Here is a 16,517-nt window from a genome sequence, read left to right as displayed (position 1 = left end):
TCAGGGAATATACAGATATGCAAATGTGTTTCATATAGAGTCCAGGGTCTTGGGTGGAGTCCAGGGTCTCTCTCTGTATAACTACCTGAAATCCCATAGCTGGAGGTGTCCGGGATTGAACCTGGGCCCTTCCACATGCCCAGCACACACTCAGTGTTCGAGCCATAATAATACCCTCTCTCCTGAGTTACACCTCACTCCCATCATGGATTCATGTGGAGGCCTTGGGAGAGTCACAGCCTTGCAGTAAGATTGGGAAGATTTTTGGTAAGGACTCCCAAGGCTTCTGTGAAATCTAGTGATGCTGCTTTCTCCCTGGCAAACCAGTTTTGTTCCTTTACGTTTCCATTAATCTTTTCCACGTAGCTGCTTTGAAAGCCCAGTGGTGCTAGCTGCAGGAGATCCTCTTTTTAAAAAGGCAGGAATGTTCAAATTTCAGATTTCTGTGGTGTGTTCATATGTACCTTCCCAACTATGAGGGCTAAACAATTTGTGCATAAAGAACACTGGCTGCTTAAGAGATCCACGGGAGCTCCAGAATGGTGTTATGAGTGTTTATGAGAATTTCCTAATTCTTGCTGGTAGCCAGTCTGATGTGGCTAAGCTAGTGTACTTAGTTTGAAGAAACACTCATCACTTACCTCTGACAGCCTAAAGACGGTTGAGCTTGATTCCTAGGCTTCCAGAAATGTGTGTGGAGAGTCCCTGAGGTTAGTCCCCACCACCACTGGAGACGTTTCAGGGGGTGGCGCATCCTTCCTCGATTTTTGTGATTACCAAGACCAGGAAAGCACAGTTCAGTTTAAGGACATGAGAGTGACGATCTAGCCACCGTGAGTGTTGTTCCAGACACCCGGTTTCTGGAGACAGAAGCTTACTCCACATCCTCAGAAGAGTCTGTGAGCCAGAACACATCTGACAAGGAAGAGGAAGATGATGTCGAGGCAATGGTCGCTTTCGGCATAGTCCAGTACAGCGAAGAAACATCCGTGTCGCTTTCTCCATTCCAGCCATCCACACGACAGTCGCTGAGGGCTTGACGATCACTTTTGATGCCTTTTTCTTCCCTGGAATCTTTATGGATCATAATATCACAGCCGATGTCTGAACCGACAGTAAATGTGTGTCTTTTCCTCTCAAAGAAGTGCCAGTCTCTGGAGATCCACTGAAGCTGGGAGGGAGGCTGAAAGCAAAATGCTTGTGCAGCTGAGGGGGCAGCGTTGGTGCCTCCGGGCTCCTTGTCCACGTCTTCGTAATGCACTGTTTTGTCACGATGAGCAGAGACGGGAGCAGCAGCAGCAGCGTCTTGAGCAGCATGATGGTCAGTGACGGCTTGATGGTCTCCTTCACTATCCGTTTCTTCGCTGTAACTTTCGAATTCGTCTGTGCCCTCGCTGCTCGTCCAGCTTTCTTCACTGGCATCACTAAAAATGCTAAAACGTACAAGGACACACATTTTAGAAAGCGTCTAGAAAGGTCAGAACTGGAATGTGCTCTGCCTGCAGACAAATGCATCCTCAGTATTTAGTCTTCCTTCTGAAACTTTAACCACCTTTCTAACTGTTTTACAATAAGAACAGACCTATGTTGAAATCCTAGGGACTTAACAACAAAGGCTACAGCCAGAAAAGACAGCAGTCTCCACCTTACCTATAACTCCTGTTGGAACATGAGTCTTAATGCAGAAAAGAGCAAGAGTCCAGGAGCATCTTAAAGACTAACAAAATTTGTGGCAGGGGAGGAGCACATGAAAGCTCCTACCCTGCCACGTCTTTTGTTAGTCTTTAAGGTGCTCCCGGACTCTTGCTCTTTTCTACTGCTACAGACAGTCTAACGTGCCTACCTATCTTGAGTCTTAATGTGTCAGAGCAGGAATGATAAATGGGGCATGTTGCCTTGAAGAGGGAACTTTGTAGAGAATAGGTTTTAAAGAGTGCAGTGGTTTGGCTGCTAGTTTAAGGTTTGGAAATAATGGTTAACTCGATTTTGACATACTGAGGGGGTTGCCTCCTGCAGATCTGTTCTGCCAACACATGTTTTTTTCTCTTCTTCTGAAAGACGCTTTCCACTAACACAAGACACTGAAAAGACATCTCGTGTCAAGAGCAGGCTCCTCCGCCAGAGGAAAGTGCCTCTGCTGGTGGAACGGATCCTCAGGTTTTCACCCATGCTTTGTAGAAACTTCTTCAAAAGGTAATTGGAACAGAACAGAGAGGTCACCACAATGCCTTAAAATCCCTTCTAATGGCAAAGACTACCCCTACTGTTTCCTTTCTCCCATAAGCACTAGATTGAAGCTCCACTCATTTTGATAGGAAGCCTTCAAGCTGCGAAGGAAACCTTTGGGGAGAGGCAATAGTTCAATAGCAGAGTATAGTTCTAGTAGGATTGGGGATGGTGGGGTGTCTTCATAGCCAGTCGTAAGAGCTCAACCTGATGTTCAGGTTAGGTTTCTGTTTTTTAATTCCCAAATGCTGTTTCGAAATGGCTTTTATGTCCGGTTTAGAATCTGTGGGACTGGTGTAGCATCCTGTGACTGGGGAGGGCTGTGGTTCAAGTCTCCCTTCTGCCCCAAACTCACTAGATGACCAGGGACGTTTTGCGCCCCCCCCCCCGCCCCAGCCAATAATAATATAGGACTTCTTTTCCATGGCTGCTGAAAAGACTGTAACAAGATGATGTCAGTGCGATGTAAAGCGCTCAGTGTTCCTTACTCGGCCCCATTCTTTTCCGGAATGTGGTCCATCATAGATGTCCACCTGCTGGGCAATGCAAGAAAATCCCTATAGACCTGGATTTGCAGAACGGTCCCGATGGGAGTGCCTTGCAGAAGTTGCCGGAGTTCACGCAGCGTCCACCCTAAGACATTTGCGTGTCCGATTTTAAGCAGCACATCCCCTGTTAGGAAAAGCAAACAAGAGGTTGTAAGGATTTGCTGCACCCTATCCCAGGGGGAGGACAGTCCAGTCCCACAGGGAGACCTCTCAATCCTGAACCACAGGCATCAGAGCGCCCTAAAATTTACACAAACATGCCTTTCTGAGGCCAATTCGTCTCACAGGTAATGAGCAGCTGTTAGACACACACAACACAAGCTGTAAAAATACAACTAAAGTTTATTTAAAAATAACATGAAAATTCAGTCAGGATACAGTTGTCAGGCTCTTTGTGCAGAAAACAAAAAACAACACTCCTACAGACTAATATTTTAAAGTTCTCCTCTTTAGTAATGTGTAACTCTTAATCATAGACAAATACTGTTATTACCATCTCCCCACATTCAAGTGAAAGATGGTGGTTCCATTGCCTAACAGCTTAATAAAGTTACAGGGGCTAAAGGTCCCCCACCCCACAGTACAACCAAACAGGATGTTCCTTTAATTAGCACGCCGCTTTTCTGTTAATATGAAAATCTCCCACCATTATCCAACTCCTCAGTTCTCAGAATCCAGTGGACCTTGCACAGAGATAAGACACACCTAAAGGCCCATAGGTGTTACTACTACTATTTTGTAGGAAAGCAAGTTCTATTACTGAAGGGAGTGGGGTGTTAGCTGTTCCTTACAGAGGTCTTATGGGAAGTTTTGGCACCACAAAAAAGGGGAAAATACCCAACCAAAAAAAGATAAGATAACATTTAAAAGGTTGAGAGCACAAAGGAATGGGGGGAAATAATATGATGCAATTAGTCTAAACAAATCTAAACAAGCAATTAGTGCACAAAACATAACACCAGCAATTTAATAAGTCAACGAATCCAAAACAGCACAGATATTAAAACAATGGAGAACACACACTGCCAAATGCAATAAAGCAGAATGCCAGATGCTTTGGGCACAAAGCTTTCACCAGTGGCTTATTACCATAATTAGCACAATCATATCGAACTCACTGTAAAAGGCATAATGAATTACAAGAACCAGCAAGATAACCACATTAATTTATCGGAGTAAATTAAAACCTTATATAAAACCAGTTTTCAAATATTTCTACCTTTGGGAATCTCTGGTCCAAATAACAGTATCACTATGTTTGTGTGTGTGCCTTGCCAGGCTAATATCAAACAGCATTTTTAGCTACAGTAATGTCACTGGAAAACTTCAGAACTGGAGGAAGAAAGGTCCTTCCCATTAACTGTTGGCCTTTTATAATCGCAAAAAGAGTCCTTTTCTCTTAGCGTAATCTATCTCCCATGGTTGTGGTGGGGGCAAGACAAGGGAGCCTGTGTCTGCTGCATTGAGTTCTGTGGGCTTGGTTGGCCGGAGGGGGAGGGATGGGAAGATTAGCTCACATGTTAGATAAACCTTAGTGCCTACTGGCTAGAAGAGTGTATCAAACACACATTGGTTGCACAGTACAGTAACCTACTTAACTTCAGCAATGTGATTTAGAGATTAACATGCTTTACTGGAAAGGCCGGGATTCAAATTCCTACTTTGGGCCGTCATGCTCACTGGATGCCCTTGGGCCTGCTGTCCTACCTTGCAAAACTGTTGCTGGGGAGGGAATGGGATCTCCTGTCCATGTATGGGAGAAGGATTGGATATCAGTGCAAGAGAACCAGTGTGGTGTAGTGGTTGATAGTGTCAGACTGGGATGTGGGGGGAATGCTCATTCAACCATGAACCTCATTTGGGACAGTCAAACCTTCCAAGCCTAGCCTGCCTCACAGGGTTGTTGTGAAAGCAAAATGGAGGAGGGAAGAACCCAGGTCTGCTGTCCCAAACAGACAATAAAACATTTAATTAGTTAGGTATAGTCCCCTTTGCTTCCCAGTCCTAGTCCTCCTGGGAAAACTTACCCAAAGGAGACTGCAACATCATTCTCTCCTCCTCCATTTTATCCTCATGGCAACAACTCTGAGCATCTGGCTCAGTGAACTTCGATGGTGGGACAGTTGAACCCAGGTCTCCCAGGCCCTAGTATGACATCCTAACTGCTCCAGTCCCCATGCTTGCTTTTCAGGTATAATAAGATGTCTGCCATTTGCTGCCTCTGTAATCCTTCTGAGATTTTGCATTTTCTCCTTACCAGCTTGCAGTTTTCCATCTCTGGCTGCTGCGCTTTTCTCCACCAGGCCTGTGAGCTGGAGATAAGGTCCATTCTGAATGATTATGAACCCTAGCCCATCGGTTTCCATTTGGATGTTGGTCTTTATCGTTGTGCTCAAACTGTGTTCAGATTCTTCATCTAAATAAGAAAGACAGAGGTCTCAACCCACAAAAATCCATTTTGTCAGCTGCATGGTATAGCATCCCTTCTCTCCCCCCCCCTTCCATTTGGTTCAGCATCTCCCTGGGCTCCAAATACTAGTTTGGGTCAGGAATGAGCCTTCCACACTTCCACAGATGTCATTTTGTGGGGCTGGAGCTTGGAGCGCAAGAATCTGCTTTCCACGTTCAAGGATCCTGGTCTGATCCCTGGTATCCTCAGTTAAGACACCTCAGCTGGTGTTAGGAAAGGCCAGCCTCTGCCAACGACCCTGGTTCTTTAGGAAGGGATGGGTTGTGTCGTTCCAGAAAATCGGGAGTCCCCAACCTTTTTCAGTCTGCGAGCAGCTTTGGAATTTTGAGGGGGGTGTTCAGCGTCACCCCAAAAATGGCTGCCACCGGAAGCAAAGCCAAATGCAATACCTTCCTCCTCTCTTTGCAAAAGAATCTCGGGAGAGGAATAAAAAAAAAATGAAGGCAAGCCGGAGAGGTGGGAGGAAGAAAGAAAGAAAGGGGGGTGGGGATAAAAAGGAAAGTCTGAAGGGGAAATGGAACCACAGACACTGGCTAAGGAAAGTGCAGAGGCTTACTAGTCCCTTTGACCCTCTCATGGCTGCGGCCTCTATTTCATATGAATGAGGTCAGCCAATAAGAAGCCTTCTAACGGCCCCTCCCACACCCTGAAAAGCTCGGGTATCAGAGGGCGTACTGGTGGGTGCCTTGGCACCCACAGGCAGGCACTATGCTGGGGAACCCTCTAATACATGTCAAAAGCTGGTCTGTATAGCCCAGCATCTGCTTCTCACTGTGGGCATTTGGAAGTTCCTGGCTTTGGATGGGGACCTTGGGCCAGCTGAAGTTACGCAGGGATCATGGTAGTTGTCCTTCTCAGACTAGACAACAAGAAGTACTTTGCTCCATGAGTAACCCACAAAAAACGGAGGAATGCTTGGTTCCAATCTTACCTTCATCCGAACCATAGTACTCTGAAGTATAAGTTGAGGAATGGGTTTCTGAAGAGGAAGAGGCTAGAGGAGGAGGAGAATTTAAAACACAGGTCGTAAAGCTGATCTTGGCCAGCCATCTAAGCTTACCGTTCCTTTTGTCCTGGTGTCACAGAGGAGACAGACCCCTCCCCCCAAATCCTGTATTTGCCTTACATTACAAACAAAGCGCCAGTCGGTTGTTTTTCAGAATGTTTAAAGAAATTACCCAGAGGTATTTTACAACCACAAAGAATTGCATTCATTCGTTCATTAAATTTTATCCCACTTTTCCAAATAAATTTGGGGAGTTTGGATGTAGCTCTCAGTGCAGGGCCAGCAACATAAAGGAGAGTCAAATGCAGGCCAAAGGTCCAGACGAAGAGGAGGTGAGAAGTGGAAGTGGAAGGAGCCAGTACCTAGAAGCATAATGTAGGCTGGGGCAAGCTCCAGGCAGCTGGATTGGTTTGGCCAACAGAACAATTTAAAGTCCTGGACTAGATCCTTTCAGGCTGACCATCAGACTGAGGACGCAGCTTGCAAGCCCAGGCTTTATATATTATATAGGGCCCGAGACTAGGCAGCTGATCCCAGGAACTGCAACCCAGGAGGCGCTGTTTTACACAAGATGCCCCAGCTGCCTCTGGACAAAAGTGAGCACTTTTGAATTTCATCCTGGGAACAGATTGCATGCCCAGTGAACTAGCTCCATTTTCTCTTTTCCTCCCTTGCTATTTGACACTCCCCATGCCTTGTTACAAACTGCCTTTGTAAACCCCCTTAGTTTCCCCAAGTAGTTTGTCGTGAAGCAGTAAAAGCTGAAAAGCATAAGGTTTTTTTGGGTTTTCTGAACTAGACCCACAATATTGGAGATCCCAGCCAAAGTCCCCCCCCCACACACACACACCAGCTATCAAAAACAGTGGTGCTTTTCATAATCTGAAAGAAGACCAGTAGAGAACTGGTAAGCGTTACATGGTGATTTCTCCAACAGAGCATCGCCATGATGGTATCTTCCAAAACTCAGGCTTGTTACAACTTCTGCACAGTTCCTATCGGAATAACCGGTGGCATTAAGGGAGTAAGGAAAGAGAACGTGGGGGGAGAGCAGTGTTCCCTCTAAGCTGTGCGTGTGAGCGACCACTCTCTCACACAGGAAGCCCTCCTCAGCACTAGTCGGGAGCTCTTCTTAGGTCTTGCACTGCCCATTTTAAGTTTACAGCTGTTACGTTCTCAGGATGTGAACTGCTGTACTCAGTGGGAGGGGGGACACATTTAAGTGAGAGCCAATTCCTTTACTTCTTACCTTGATAGGCAACTTAAACTATTTCTGGTTTTGTAACTACCTGAGGATCTGTCAGATGGTCGCCTGTGGTCTGACGGCACTCTCACCGACGGTCGCCTGTGGTCTGACGGCCTTCTCACTGACGGTCGCCTGTGGTCTGACGGCCTTCTCACTGACGGTCGCCTGTGGTCTGACGGCCTTCTGTCCGATTGTGGTCTTACCGATGGCCTTCTTATTGGCGGCCTTATCGATGGTCTCCTTCTAAAAGTCGAGTTTCTATTATCCATGGACACAAAACCTCAAGAGATGGTCTGAAAACAAACCAGAGTGAGGAAGGAGGTCTGGCATGTATTTCCAGAGAGGGGGTCGCCAGCTTGCTCTGTCCTACGAAGGGAGAATGCCGGGACAGACAAGGGGACAGTGACGGTTTAGAATCCTAGCACCACAGAGTTCCGCGCTTCTTGGAACCTCCAATTATGGGAGAAGATCGGAACCTGCCCTGACAGTCCGTCTCGCTCTGTATGCGTGACGCTTGTCCTCCATTCTTGCAGGAACTTAATTTTGAGCACGAAATGCCCTAACGCTGCCGGGCCAGTGTGTAAACACACCAATGGGTTTTAGAAGTGCTAAAATGGGATGCCCTGGTGTGTGTCCCCCCCTGAGGTCATCCCTCCCCCCTTTTTTGCAAGTTGGGTGATTGTCCTATCTGGAAATGATGTAGGTCCACCTGGTGAGGAAGAGTGTGCCTGTAACAGTCCTGTTGGTTGGTTTGTTTAACTCCTCCTGTGCCAGGGCCTTGATCCAGATTTCTCCTCCCAGCTAGCTAAGAACCCTGAAGAAAAGGAAAACCTGAAGGAACTCCATCCGTGGGTTTCCTAACACCCCAACTTGACCCCTGCATTTCATTGTGTTCCGCAAGCCTGACTCCGAGTCCCGAGTAAGCCCGCCTACGGCCCTGTCCCTGCTCTTTGCAGTTTGGTTGATGGCTGTGCGTGTGTGCTTTGCAATTCGTGCAGAATGGTCTCAAAATAACCGCCGGGCAGGCCGTCCAGGCGCGCGCGTGCCCCAGGCTGTGTGTCCTGCAGGACGCCCACTGAAAGGAAGGGGCGTCGCCGGAGTCGGGTGTATTTTTAGACTCCTGACAGCTCTGTGGGTTTTGACTCGCCGGACTTGGCACCGGCTCGGTTTGTCAGGCTCCTTCAGGTCCCGATTTAGACGTCTGGCAGCCGGTGTTTGCGGTGCGGCCAGGAGTCGCCGCCGGTGATTATCTTGAAAAGCCTCTATTCTGTTGCTCTGGGGGCGTTTTATTATGCAGACCTCGATCACGCCGAGGTAGTCGGCGTGTCTCTGGGCTGCGTCCAAATGAGCCAGCAACGATGAAGAAGCAACTTCTTATTTACTTTCCCTCACGAAAGAGGCGCGTTCCCTCGGCGCCTTGTTGCCAAGGCAACCGAGGCAACAGCTTCCCGCCTCCGACGGCCAGAGCTAAGCCACGCCCACCTCGGCCTCGGCCCCTCCCCCCGCACCGGAGTCCTTCTCTGCAGCCCTGCGTTTCAACCTTCTGTCCCCGCCCCCTTTCCGAGGAAGCTCCGCCTCCGAAATCTTTCCCTCCCGGCCGCTTCCAGCTAAGCCCCACCCAGGTGTCGCCTCCTCCTCCGAAGCCCCGCCCCGTCTGGGGCAAAGTGTGAACGGCAAGGCGCGCGGGGAGCTGAGGACGAGAGCTCGAGCCTTCGCTTCCGGGTCGCGGTAGCCTCGGCCCAGGTTTTGCTTCCGGCGCCGTCCCGAGTTGGGGCGGGGGGGGGACCCGCTCCTGTGTGGCGGCCGCCTGAGGAGGGGCGCCGAGGAGCCGCTGCGGGGCGGGCGGAGGGAGCCGAGTCATGGAGCCACAGCTGTGAGGCGCTTCCCCCCGGCCCGGGCCCCGCCTGTGGGAAGCCGCCGGGCCGAGGCCGGAGCCGGAGGACATGGACAAACTGACCATCATCTCAGGATGCCTCTTCCTGGCCGCAGACATCTTCGCCATCGCCAGCCTGGCCAACCCGGACTGGATCAACACCGGCGAGTCCGCGGGTGAGTCAGGGAGGGAGGCGGGCGGGCGGGCTGCGAGGGGCAGCGGAGGAGGGTGCAGAGCCCGGAGGGAGAGGCGCTCCGGGGAGCGGAGCCTGAGGAGGAGCGAGACCCGGCGCTGGAGCCCCTTCCCCAGCGAATCCGGAGGGGCTGGTCCGGCTCGGCGGGGGCCCGAGGCTTCCCCGCCGCCTCTTCCTTTCTGCTCGCGGCTGGGTCCTTCCTCGCGCAGCGGCTCCGGCGGTGGGCAGTCCGGGTAAGGTCTAGCAAACCTGGGCACACGTCCCCAGTCCCCCACGGGTGACCTTGGGCCACTCGCTTTTTCACTCCCGCCCTAGTCTACCTCGCAGGGTTGGTGTGAGGACGAAACGAAGGAAGGGAAGAATCGTGGGGTTTACCGGGTGACCTTGGGCCAGGCACTCTCCCTAAGCCTCGTCTACCCCGCAAGGCTGCCCTGGAGGATAAAGCAGAGCAGGGTGTCCGTTTCTTTTAATAAAGTGCCTGTGTAAATGATTGAGGAATCGTAGTCTTTACACAGTATCCATTTACGTGTTCTTGGAAATTATCCACAGTACTACTGCGTCTTTTTTACTAAGACAAACTGCCATGTTATTGCTGCTCCAGTGTCAGCCTGGTGTGTAATTTATTAATGGTACGGCCAGCATTGGACAACACATTTGCTCCAGGTTGAGGCCATCCAGAAACGTGCAGTTAACCCTTTAACAATTTGCCAAGCACGGGAAAGTTTTTAAATGTTTACGGCAAAATATCAACAGTAAAGGAGACTTTATCGTTTAATAGCTTAAATATTTAATGTTTCATGGTCACTGGGTGATCTTGGGCCCAACAGTCTTTGCAGAACCTACCTCACGGGGTTATTGTGATATGAACTAAGAGGGAGGGAGAGCCACATAAGCTTGCCTTGGAACTCTTTGTTGGAAGGGAGGGTAAAAATACCCCAAACAGCCCCACGGGCCACATTAGATTGCAGGTAATTTGCGGTTAGGAGCTTCTTGAAAGTGTGCAGTGCCAGGAGAGAGAAAAAAACAAACCACTCAGTGTGCATTGAGAAATATAATGTTCTAGCGATGGATGTTAATGGAAGCGTTGGCCTCATGGAAGTGCATGTTTTAGAGATGAATGTGAAGTCCCACTGTGGCAGAGCTTTACAGGCAAGTAGCAGAACCAGTCTTGTTTTGGCCAACTTGGCTGAAGTGAGTAGATTTCAGATAAACTATGAAACAGAGGAAGAGTTGTGTGTGGGTGAGCCATATGAATACATGTTGGGGTTTGCTATGTGATGTTGGGGGGGGGGAGCCACAACTACACTCATCCCATGCAGATGAGAGAGGTGGCAGAAGAGAAAGCATTGTTGGTTTGGGGTTTTTTTTTTTGCATTCTAGGGTCACTCTAGGTAAGGAAAGGATTCCTGATTTGTCAGCAAAGTGCCATTCCAAGCGGTTGGTAGGAGCCAGCAGAGCTGAAAATATTGAGCTGAAAACAAAAGCAGGAGTGAAATGGCCACGAGGATGCAGGACGTAGAAAGTCCTCTCTGCAAGTTCTCAGAATGCCGTTTGGGGAGTAGCAGTGCAGTGCCCAGAAGGGGAGTGAAGGGTGGTGGGAAGGGCATCACTTAGAAATGACAGTATTTGCGCACTGTACTTGAAACTGGGTGTGTATGTGTGTGTGTTAACTGGTTTCTTGTTGGGAAGGTGATCGCGTCAGCTCTCTTGGTCAGTGAATGCTTGGGACAAATTTGGACATGTATCAGCATAAGGAACTGAAGAAATAAGGACCTAATTATTGCCGTTAAGACGCTGAACTGCAGGCTGTGGAAGGTCGGTAGTTCAGCAGTTCGAGACCCGAGTGTGCCGCATGACGGAGTGAGCTCCCGTCTCTAGTTCCAGCTCCTGCCAACCTAGCAGGTCGAAAGCAAGAAATTGCAAGTAGATAAATAGGGACCACTTCGGTGGGAAGGTAACAGCGTTCCGTGTGCCTTGGTGTTTAGTCATGCCGGCCACATGACCACGGAAACATCTTCGGACAGCGCTGGCTCTTCGGCTTTGAAACGGAGATGAGCACCGCTACCCTAGAGTCGGATTCGACTGGCTTTCGAGCAAGGGAACCTTTACCTTTTTAATTACATCAAGGCCAGGTACCTTGTAGGTGAGAGATGCTGCTTGAGGGAATTGATTCCCCCCCCCCCCCGATGAATTCTAAACTGAATTACTGTTTGCTTTGTAAATGAAGAGCAACCGCCCAAGCATTCTGCTGGGATATCAGATGTGTTTTGTTTTGTTTTTGTGATGCAACTGGAAGTGGTAACCGTTTTGTGTGTGGGTGAGCCTGTGTGAAGTAAGGACTGAAATTGCAGTGCCTGAGGGTGCAATCACCCGAGAATAGACTTTTGATTAATGTCGCTGAGTTCAGTGTGTGGACATGTTCTGGAGTCTGCCAGATAGCCCAGACAGACTGGGCTCCGTTGAAATATTTCATTCCTTTCTGACAGTCTTTAATTTTATGACAGTGAATACTTCATATCTGTTGGTGATGCTGATACTTATTGTGCTTGAGAATTGCACAGGACAGTTGATTTCCATGAACGGTTGACTTTTTAAAAAAGTAAACATCTTTCTTCTCCGAATAGTGGGGATTGTTCTTAAACATTTCCATTTAAAGTAATAACCTTGTTTACAATCCAGTATATCCCTTCTCAGAGGTTGTGCTTTGTGAGCTGTGAGGCCGTCCTGTGGATCCCCAAGTGATTTTCTCAAAAAGAGGCAATGTTGTTAGCCTGGTCAAAGCTGGAGAGTCGATACTGAACTTCAGAGTTAATCTCTGAAACGTATTGTTGCCATTTTTCTGTCTAGGGCCCCAGTTTTCTTCAGTCTCTGCTTCCGAAAAGCAGCCAACATGGCGCTGTTAGATCCTTAATATCCTAAATTGTGTACAGTACAATGGGGAGGGGCTATGACTCAGTGGAAGAACCTCTGCTTTGTCTACAGAAGGTTCCAGGTTCATTCCCCAGCATCTTCTTGAATAAAAGACCAGGCAGTAGGTAATGTGAATGACCTCTGTCCGAGACCCTGGAGAGCTGCTACCAGTCAGAATAGGCAGTGTTCTGGACAAAGGGTCTGGTGCTGTATTCAACAGTTTCATGTATGTCTGTGTAGAGTGTCTGGTTTTTTCCAGTGTTTGTTCCCCCACCTGTGTTAGTGGGTTTTCCCTCCATATCTTTTCCCATGTGGAATGTGTGTTCCAACAAGGGACTAAAGGAATTGATCAAAACCTTTATGGACCCTCCAGTCATCAAAGGGGTATGGGCACCACGGCAATTGAATGGGAGCGATGAAAGGCCCTGGGTGCCTTCTGCTGATCTTTGGATGGAGGAGTAGCAAACCAAGATGGTGGCAACGAGGCAGCCGCTGGGGAACGGAGCACGTGTGGGCACAGGCATATTAATTCATTCACTGCAGGGCATGGGATTACACTTCCTCTTTCATTCAGGAAGGGTGTCCCTTTTATTGTGTGCTCTCATAGGGGCTGTTGGGTCTAGTGGCAAACCAGCTATTCCTTTCTTCCTAAAGTTCAGCATCTAAGAACTTCCTGTAACTGCCTCTTTAAAGTATATCCATTTTAGTCATGCTGCAACAGTTAGTTCTTGCTGTTTTTTTCCGGGTCTCCGGCAGTTCTTTTCTACTGTTGTTGCTTTGCTTGCTCATGAGGGTGGCGATTCAGTGAGGGTCACATGAGCCAGCACTGCTGCCCTTAATAAGCCGGCATGGTTTTCCCCAAGGAAAAATCAACCATTAGTTGAATTTAGGGACAGTTCTTCCTGCCGGAGTGTGACAAGTGGTGTTGGTTTGCTCTGTGTGGGAACCCAACAGCCTGTTGCTTCCGGAGATGCACTTTGTTTCTGGGCAGGCGGGGAATGCGTTTCCAGCAACTGGAGAAGGGGCTAAGAGCAGTGTGATAAATTTTGTGGCCTTGAGCAATAGGGCTGTTTGCAGAGCAACTGAGGGCATGCGGAAAGTAGCGCTAGCCAGGGAATGCTCCTGCAAGCAAAGGGGGACTCTAGTCACCCATCATGTATAGGCATTTTAATCTTGACTGTTCCCCAAAGAGCAGCAGCCCTGGAGGTTTTTTGGTCATCTTCTTGAGCATGGAGCAGGGGTCACTGTGTGTGTGTGTGGGGGGGAGGTATTTGTGAGTTTCCTGCATTGTGCAGGGGGTTGGACTAGATGACCCTGTAGGTCCCTTTCAACTCTGTGATTCCATGGTAGGTTAGTTCTAGAGAGAGGGGCTGGCCCAAGGGTCACCCGGTAGGCTTCATGGCTCAGTGGGTGGGTTGAACAGGGGAGCTCCTGAATCTGACAGTAAGCACGCAATGGCACTGGCTCTCTTGGTACAAGAGAAAGGCTTTGTTGAGAAAGGAGAACACTCTGGGTATTGAATGCAAGCCCAGGCAGTAACCAAGGGCTGTTTGGCACACCTGCCCTGAATGTCAGTGGCCCTGAGCGTGCATACGGTTCACAACTGTTACAAGCCCTTAGCCCTGCCTGGGGCGGAGTGTAACTCTTTTTTTTTTTTTTAATGTATGTGTTAGTGAAAGTAACGTGTGGACCATGTGTGTGAGTCAAGTCAGCAGCGGCTTCCGAGGTCCTGGCAGCAGTTTTCCCACCTGCCGCCTTCAATGGAGATCCCTGCTGGGTTTCGGTGAACATGCAGCTCTTGCCTTATGCTGTTGTGCTTAATTGCATACTTTGGATTAGCTGAGGCTGCTCACACATGGAGGAGAATAACTGTGTGTGAACCAGCCTACTGGTAGGTAGGTGGACTGTGTACATACATTCCCCCCTTCTGATACGGAGGAGTCGCTACGTTTTTTATTAGACTCATCGCAAAGACAAATGCATCATGAATGGGTTGAAATCCTGCCCCTTTTATGCAAGGGGTGTCTAAAATGCTCCCCCCTGAAAAGTCAAAGCCTGGATCCGTTTGGCCACGGGGCCCAGAAAACTAGTGGGCTGATGGAACCCCACACAAATCCAGGCTCTCTGGGCTGAACGACTCTTGTATTGCCAAAGGCCATCAGAGAGGGGGAAAATAAGATATTAATGACCGGGAAAGGGGTAGAATGTAATACAGCCAATATACCTTTGCACTTCTCAATTGATGTTGCTCCTGTGAAAAAACCACTTATACATGTTTCTGGCTGATTTACCTTGAAAAATCGGTAGAAGAGGGAGTTGAGTTTAAACAGAGGAGTCCTTTCCAGTTTACCGAAGACCATGTTATTGACAGTATATGGTGGGCTGTTTATTTCTGGTGGTAATGACTCTCTGGAACTCTCTGCATCAGGAAGCCCAATTTAAGAATATATTTATATAGACTCCTTTGTTGTTCCAGAGAGCTTTCCCTGGAGCTGGCTAGCCGGTTACATTGTCCTGTCATAGCTGCTAATGAGTAAGCAATATATTTTGGATTATTTGTTTTGTTTTATAGGATGTTGTTCATAAAACTTTACGGTGTGACGCTTGGAGTGCTACAATTAGGAAAAATGCCCTTTATCTTAATAATTGATCTACTAGTTTCTGCATTGTCCCTCAAAGGCGTCACCAAGGAGAGTAGTTCTCTGGGTTTTGTGTCATCTATCAAATGCCTGTCAGCAGGGCAGTGAAATGGGGCCAGCAGAAACCAAGGTCAAGGGTTTTGCATTGCTTGGGGACTCCCCAAGCATGAATGATAATGTATCTGTCAGCCAAGTATACCTCCCCACCCTGTGTAGATCAAAACATTTGTAGCGACCAGGCAACTGAGTCTAGAACAGATGTTTTTGCAAACTGCAAAAAATAAAAATGCTGAGATAAGTGCTAGACCAGAGGTGTCGAACTTGTTTGTTACGAGGGCCAGATCTGACATAAATGTCACTTTGTCGGGCCAGGCATGCCATATAATGTAACACAAGGTACTGGAGATTTAAATGTTATAAAGATGATTTCAGATGCTGAATGGCAATAGCAGGTGTGATTGGATTAGGTGTGATATACAGATGAATGGAGATACCAGCATTGGTAATGAGTCAGGAAACCTAGGTCTCAATTTGGTACAGGAGGATTCAGTCCAGGAGGATGCAAAGAATAAATGAAAATAAGTCTGAAGAAGTGAGCAGTGACTCTCAAAAAAGCATATACTCTACCACCAGTGTTCCCTCTAAGCTGAGTTAGTGTGAGCTAGCTCATAGTTTTTTAGTCTCCAGCTCACACATTTTCGTCTTGGCTCAGGAAGGATGGCTCCAGAGCAAACCAATTTATGCCGTAGCCAAGTCGCTCGCTCACAACTTTAATGCCAACAGCTCACAAAGTAGAATTTTTGCTCACAAGACTCCACAGCTTAGAGGGAACATTGCCTACCACCATTTTGTTAGTCTTTAAAGGTGCTACTGGAGTTTTACTCTTTCTACTAATATTAGAAACCGCAACATTAAAAAACCAGTGGGGGGACATTTTAACTTTCCAGGGCATTCAGTTGCTGACCTAAGAGTAGCAGTTCTCTTACAAAGAAATTTCAAAGGGAGATTAGGAAGAGTGACTGCTGGATTGCAACTGATCATGAAGCTCAAGACAATCCAGACTCATGGAACGAATTGAGACCTAAGTTTCTTCTCTCATTACCAATGGCTGCTATTGTCTTTTGGCGTCTGAAATCACTTCACTCTCCAAGATATAAGGACAGATGGACTCACATTCCAGCTGTCTCTGAAGAAGTGAGCCGTGATTCATGAAAGCCCATGCCCTGCCACAAATTTTGCTGGTCATTAATGTGCTGCTGTACTCTTGCTCCCTTTCACTAATAAGGAATGCAAGCTGTGCTGTTAGGGTCCCCCCTCCCCATCTGTTAGAAATGGAACAGGGGAGCTTTTCAAGTGTCATGGGACTCCCCCCCCCCATCTCTCTGGCATGCTCTCTCTGGCTCTTT

The 16,517-nt window shown here is 48.2% G+C and overlaps 1 protein-coding gene across 2 annotated transcripts in view; it reads left to right on the top strand.

Annotated features, from left to right (window-relative positions):
• The first annotated feature begins 9,279 nt into the window (after window positions 1-9,279).
• The window catches only part of LOC107123049 (chromosome unknown open reading frame, human C16orf52), a 44,817-nt gene continuing 37,579 nt past the window's right edge, over window positions 9,280-16,517 (top strand). For both annotated transcript variants that reach the window (XM_015426217.1, XM_015426216.1), the window contains exon 1: window positions 9,280-9,545. In XM_015426217.1, the coding sequence (XP_015281703.1) occupies window positions 9,440-9,545 (106 nt within the window). In that variant the 5' untranslated portion in view covers window positions 9,280-9,439. The remainder of the gene's footprint in view (window positions 9,546-16,517) is intronic.

The sequence above is a fragment of the Gekko japonicus genome, unplaced genomic scaffold (genome assembly GCF_001447785.1).
Source record: "Gekko japonicus isolate JY-2015 unplaced genomic scaffold, Gekko_japonicus_V1.1 scaffold384, whole genome shotgun sequence".
Classification (NCBI taxonomy): Eukaryota; Metazoa; Chordata; class Lepidosauria; order Squamata; family Gekkonidae; genus Gekko; species Gekko japonicus.
This window is presented reverse-complemented; position numbering and strand designations above follow the sequence as displayed.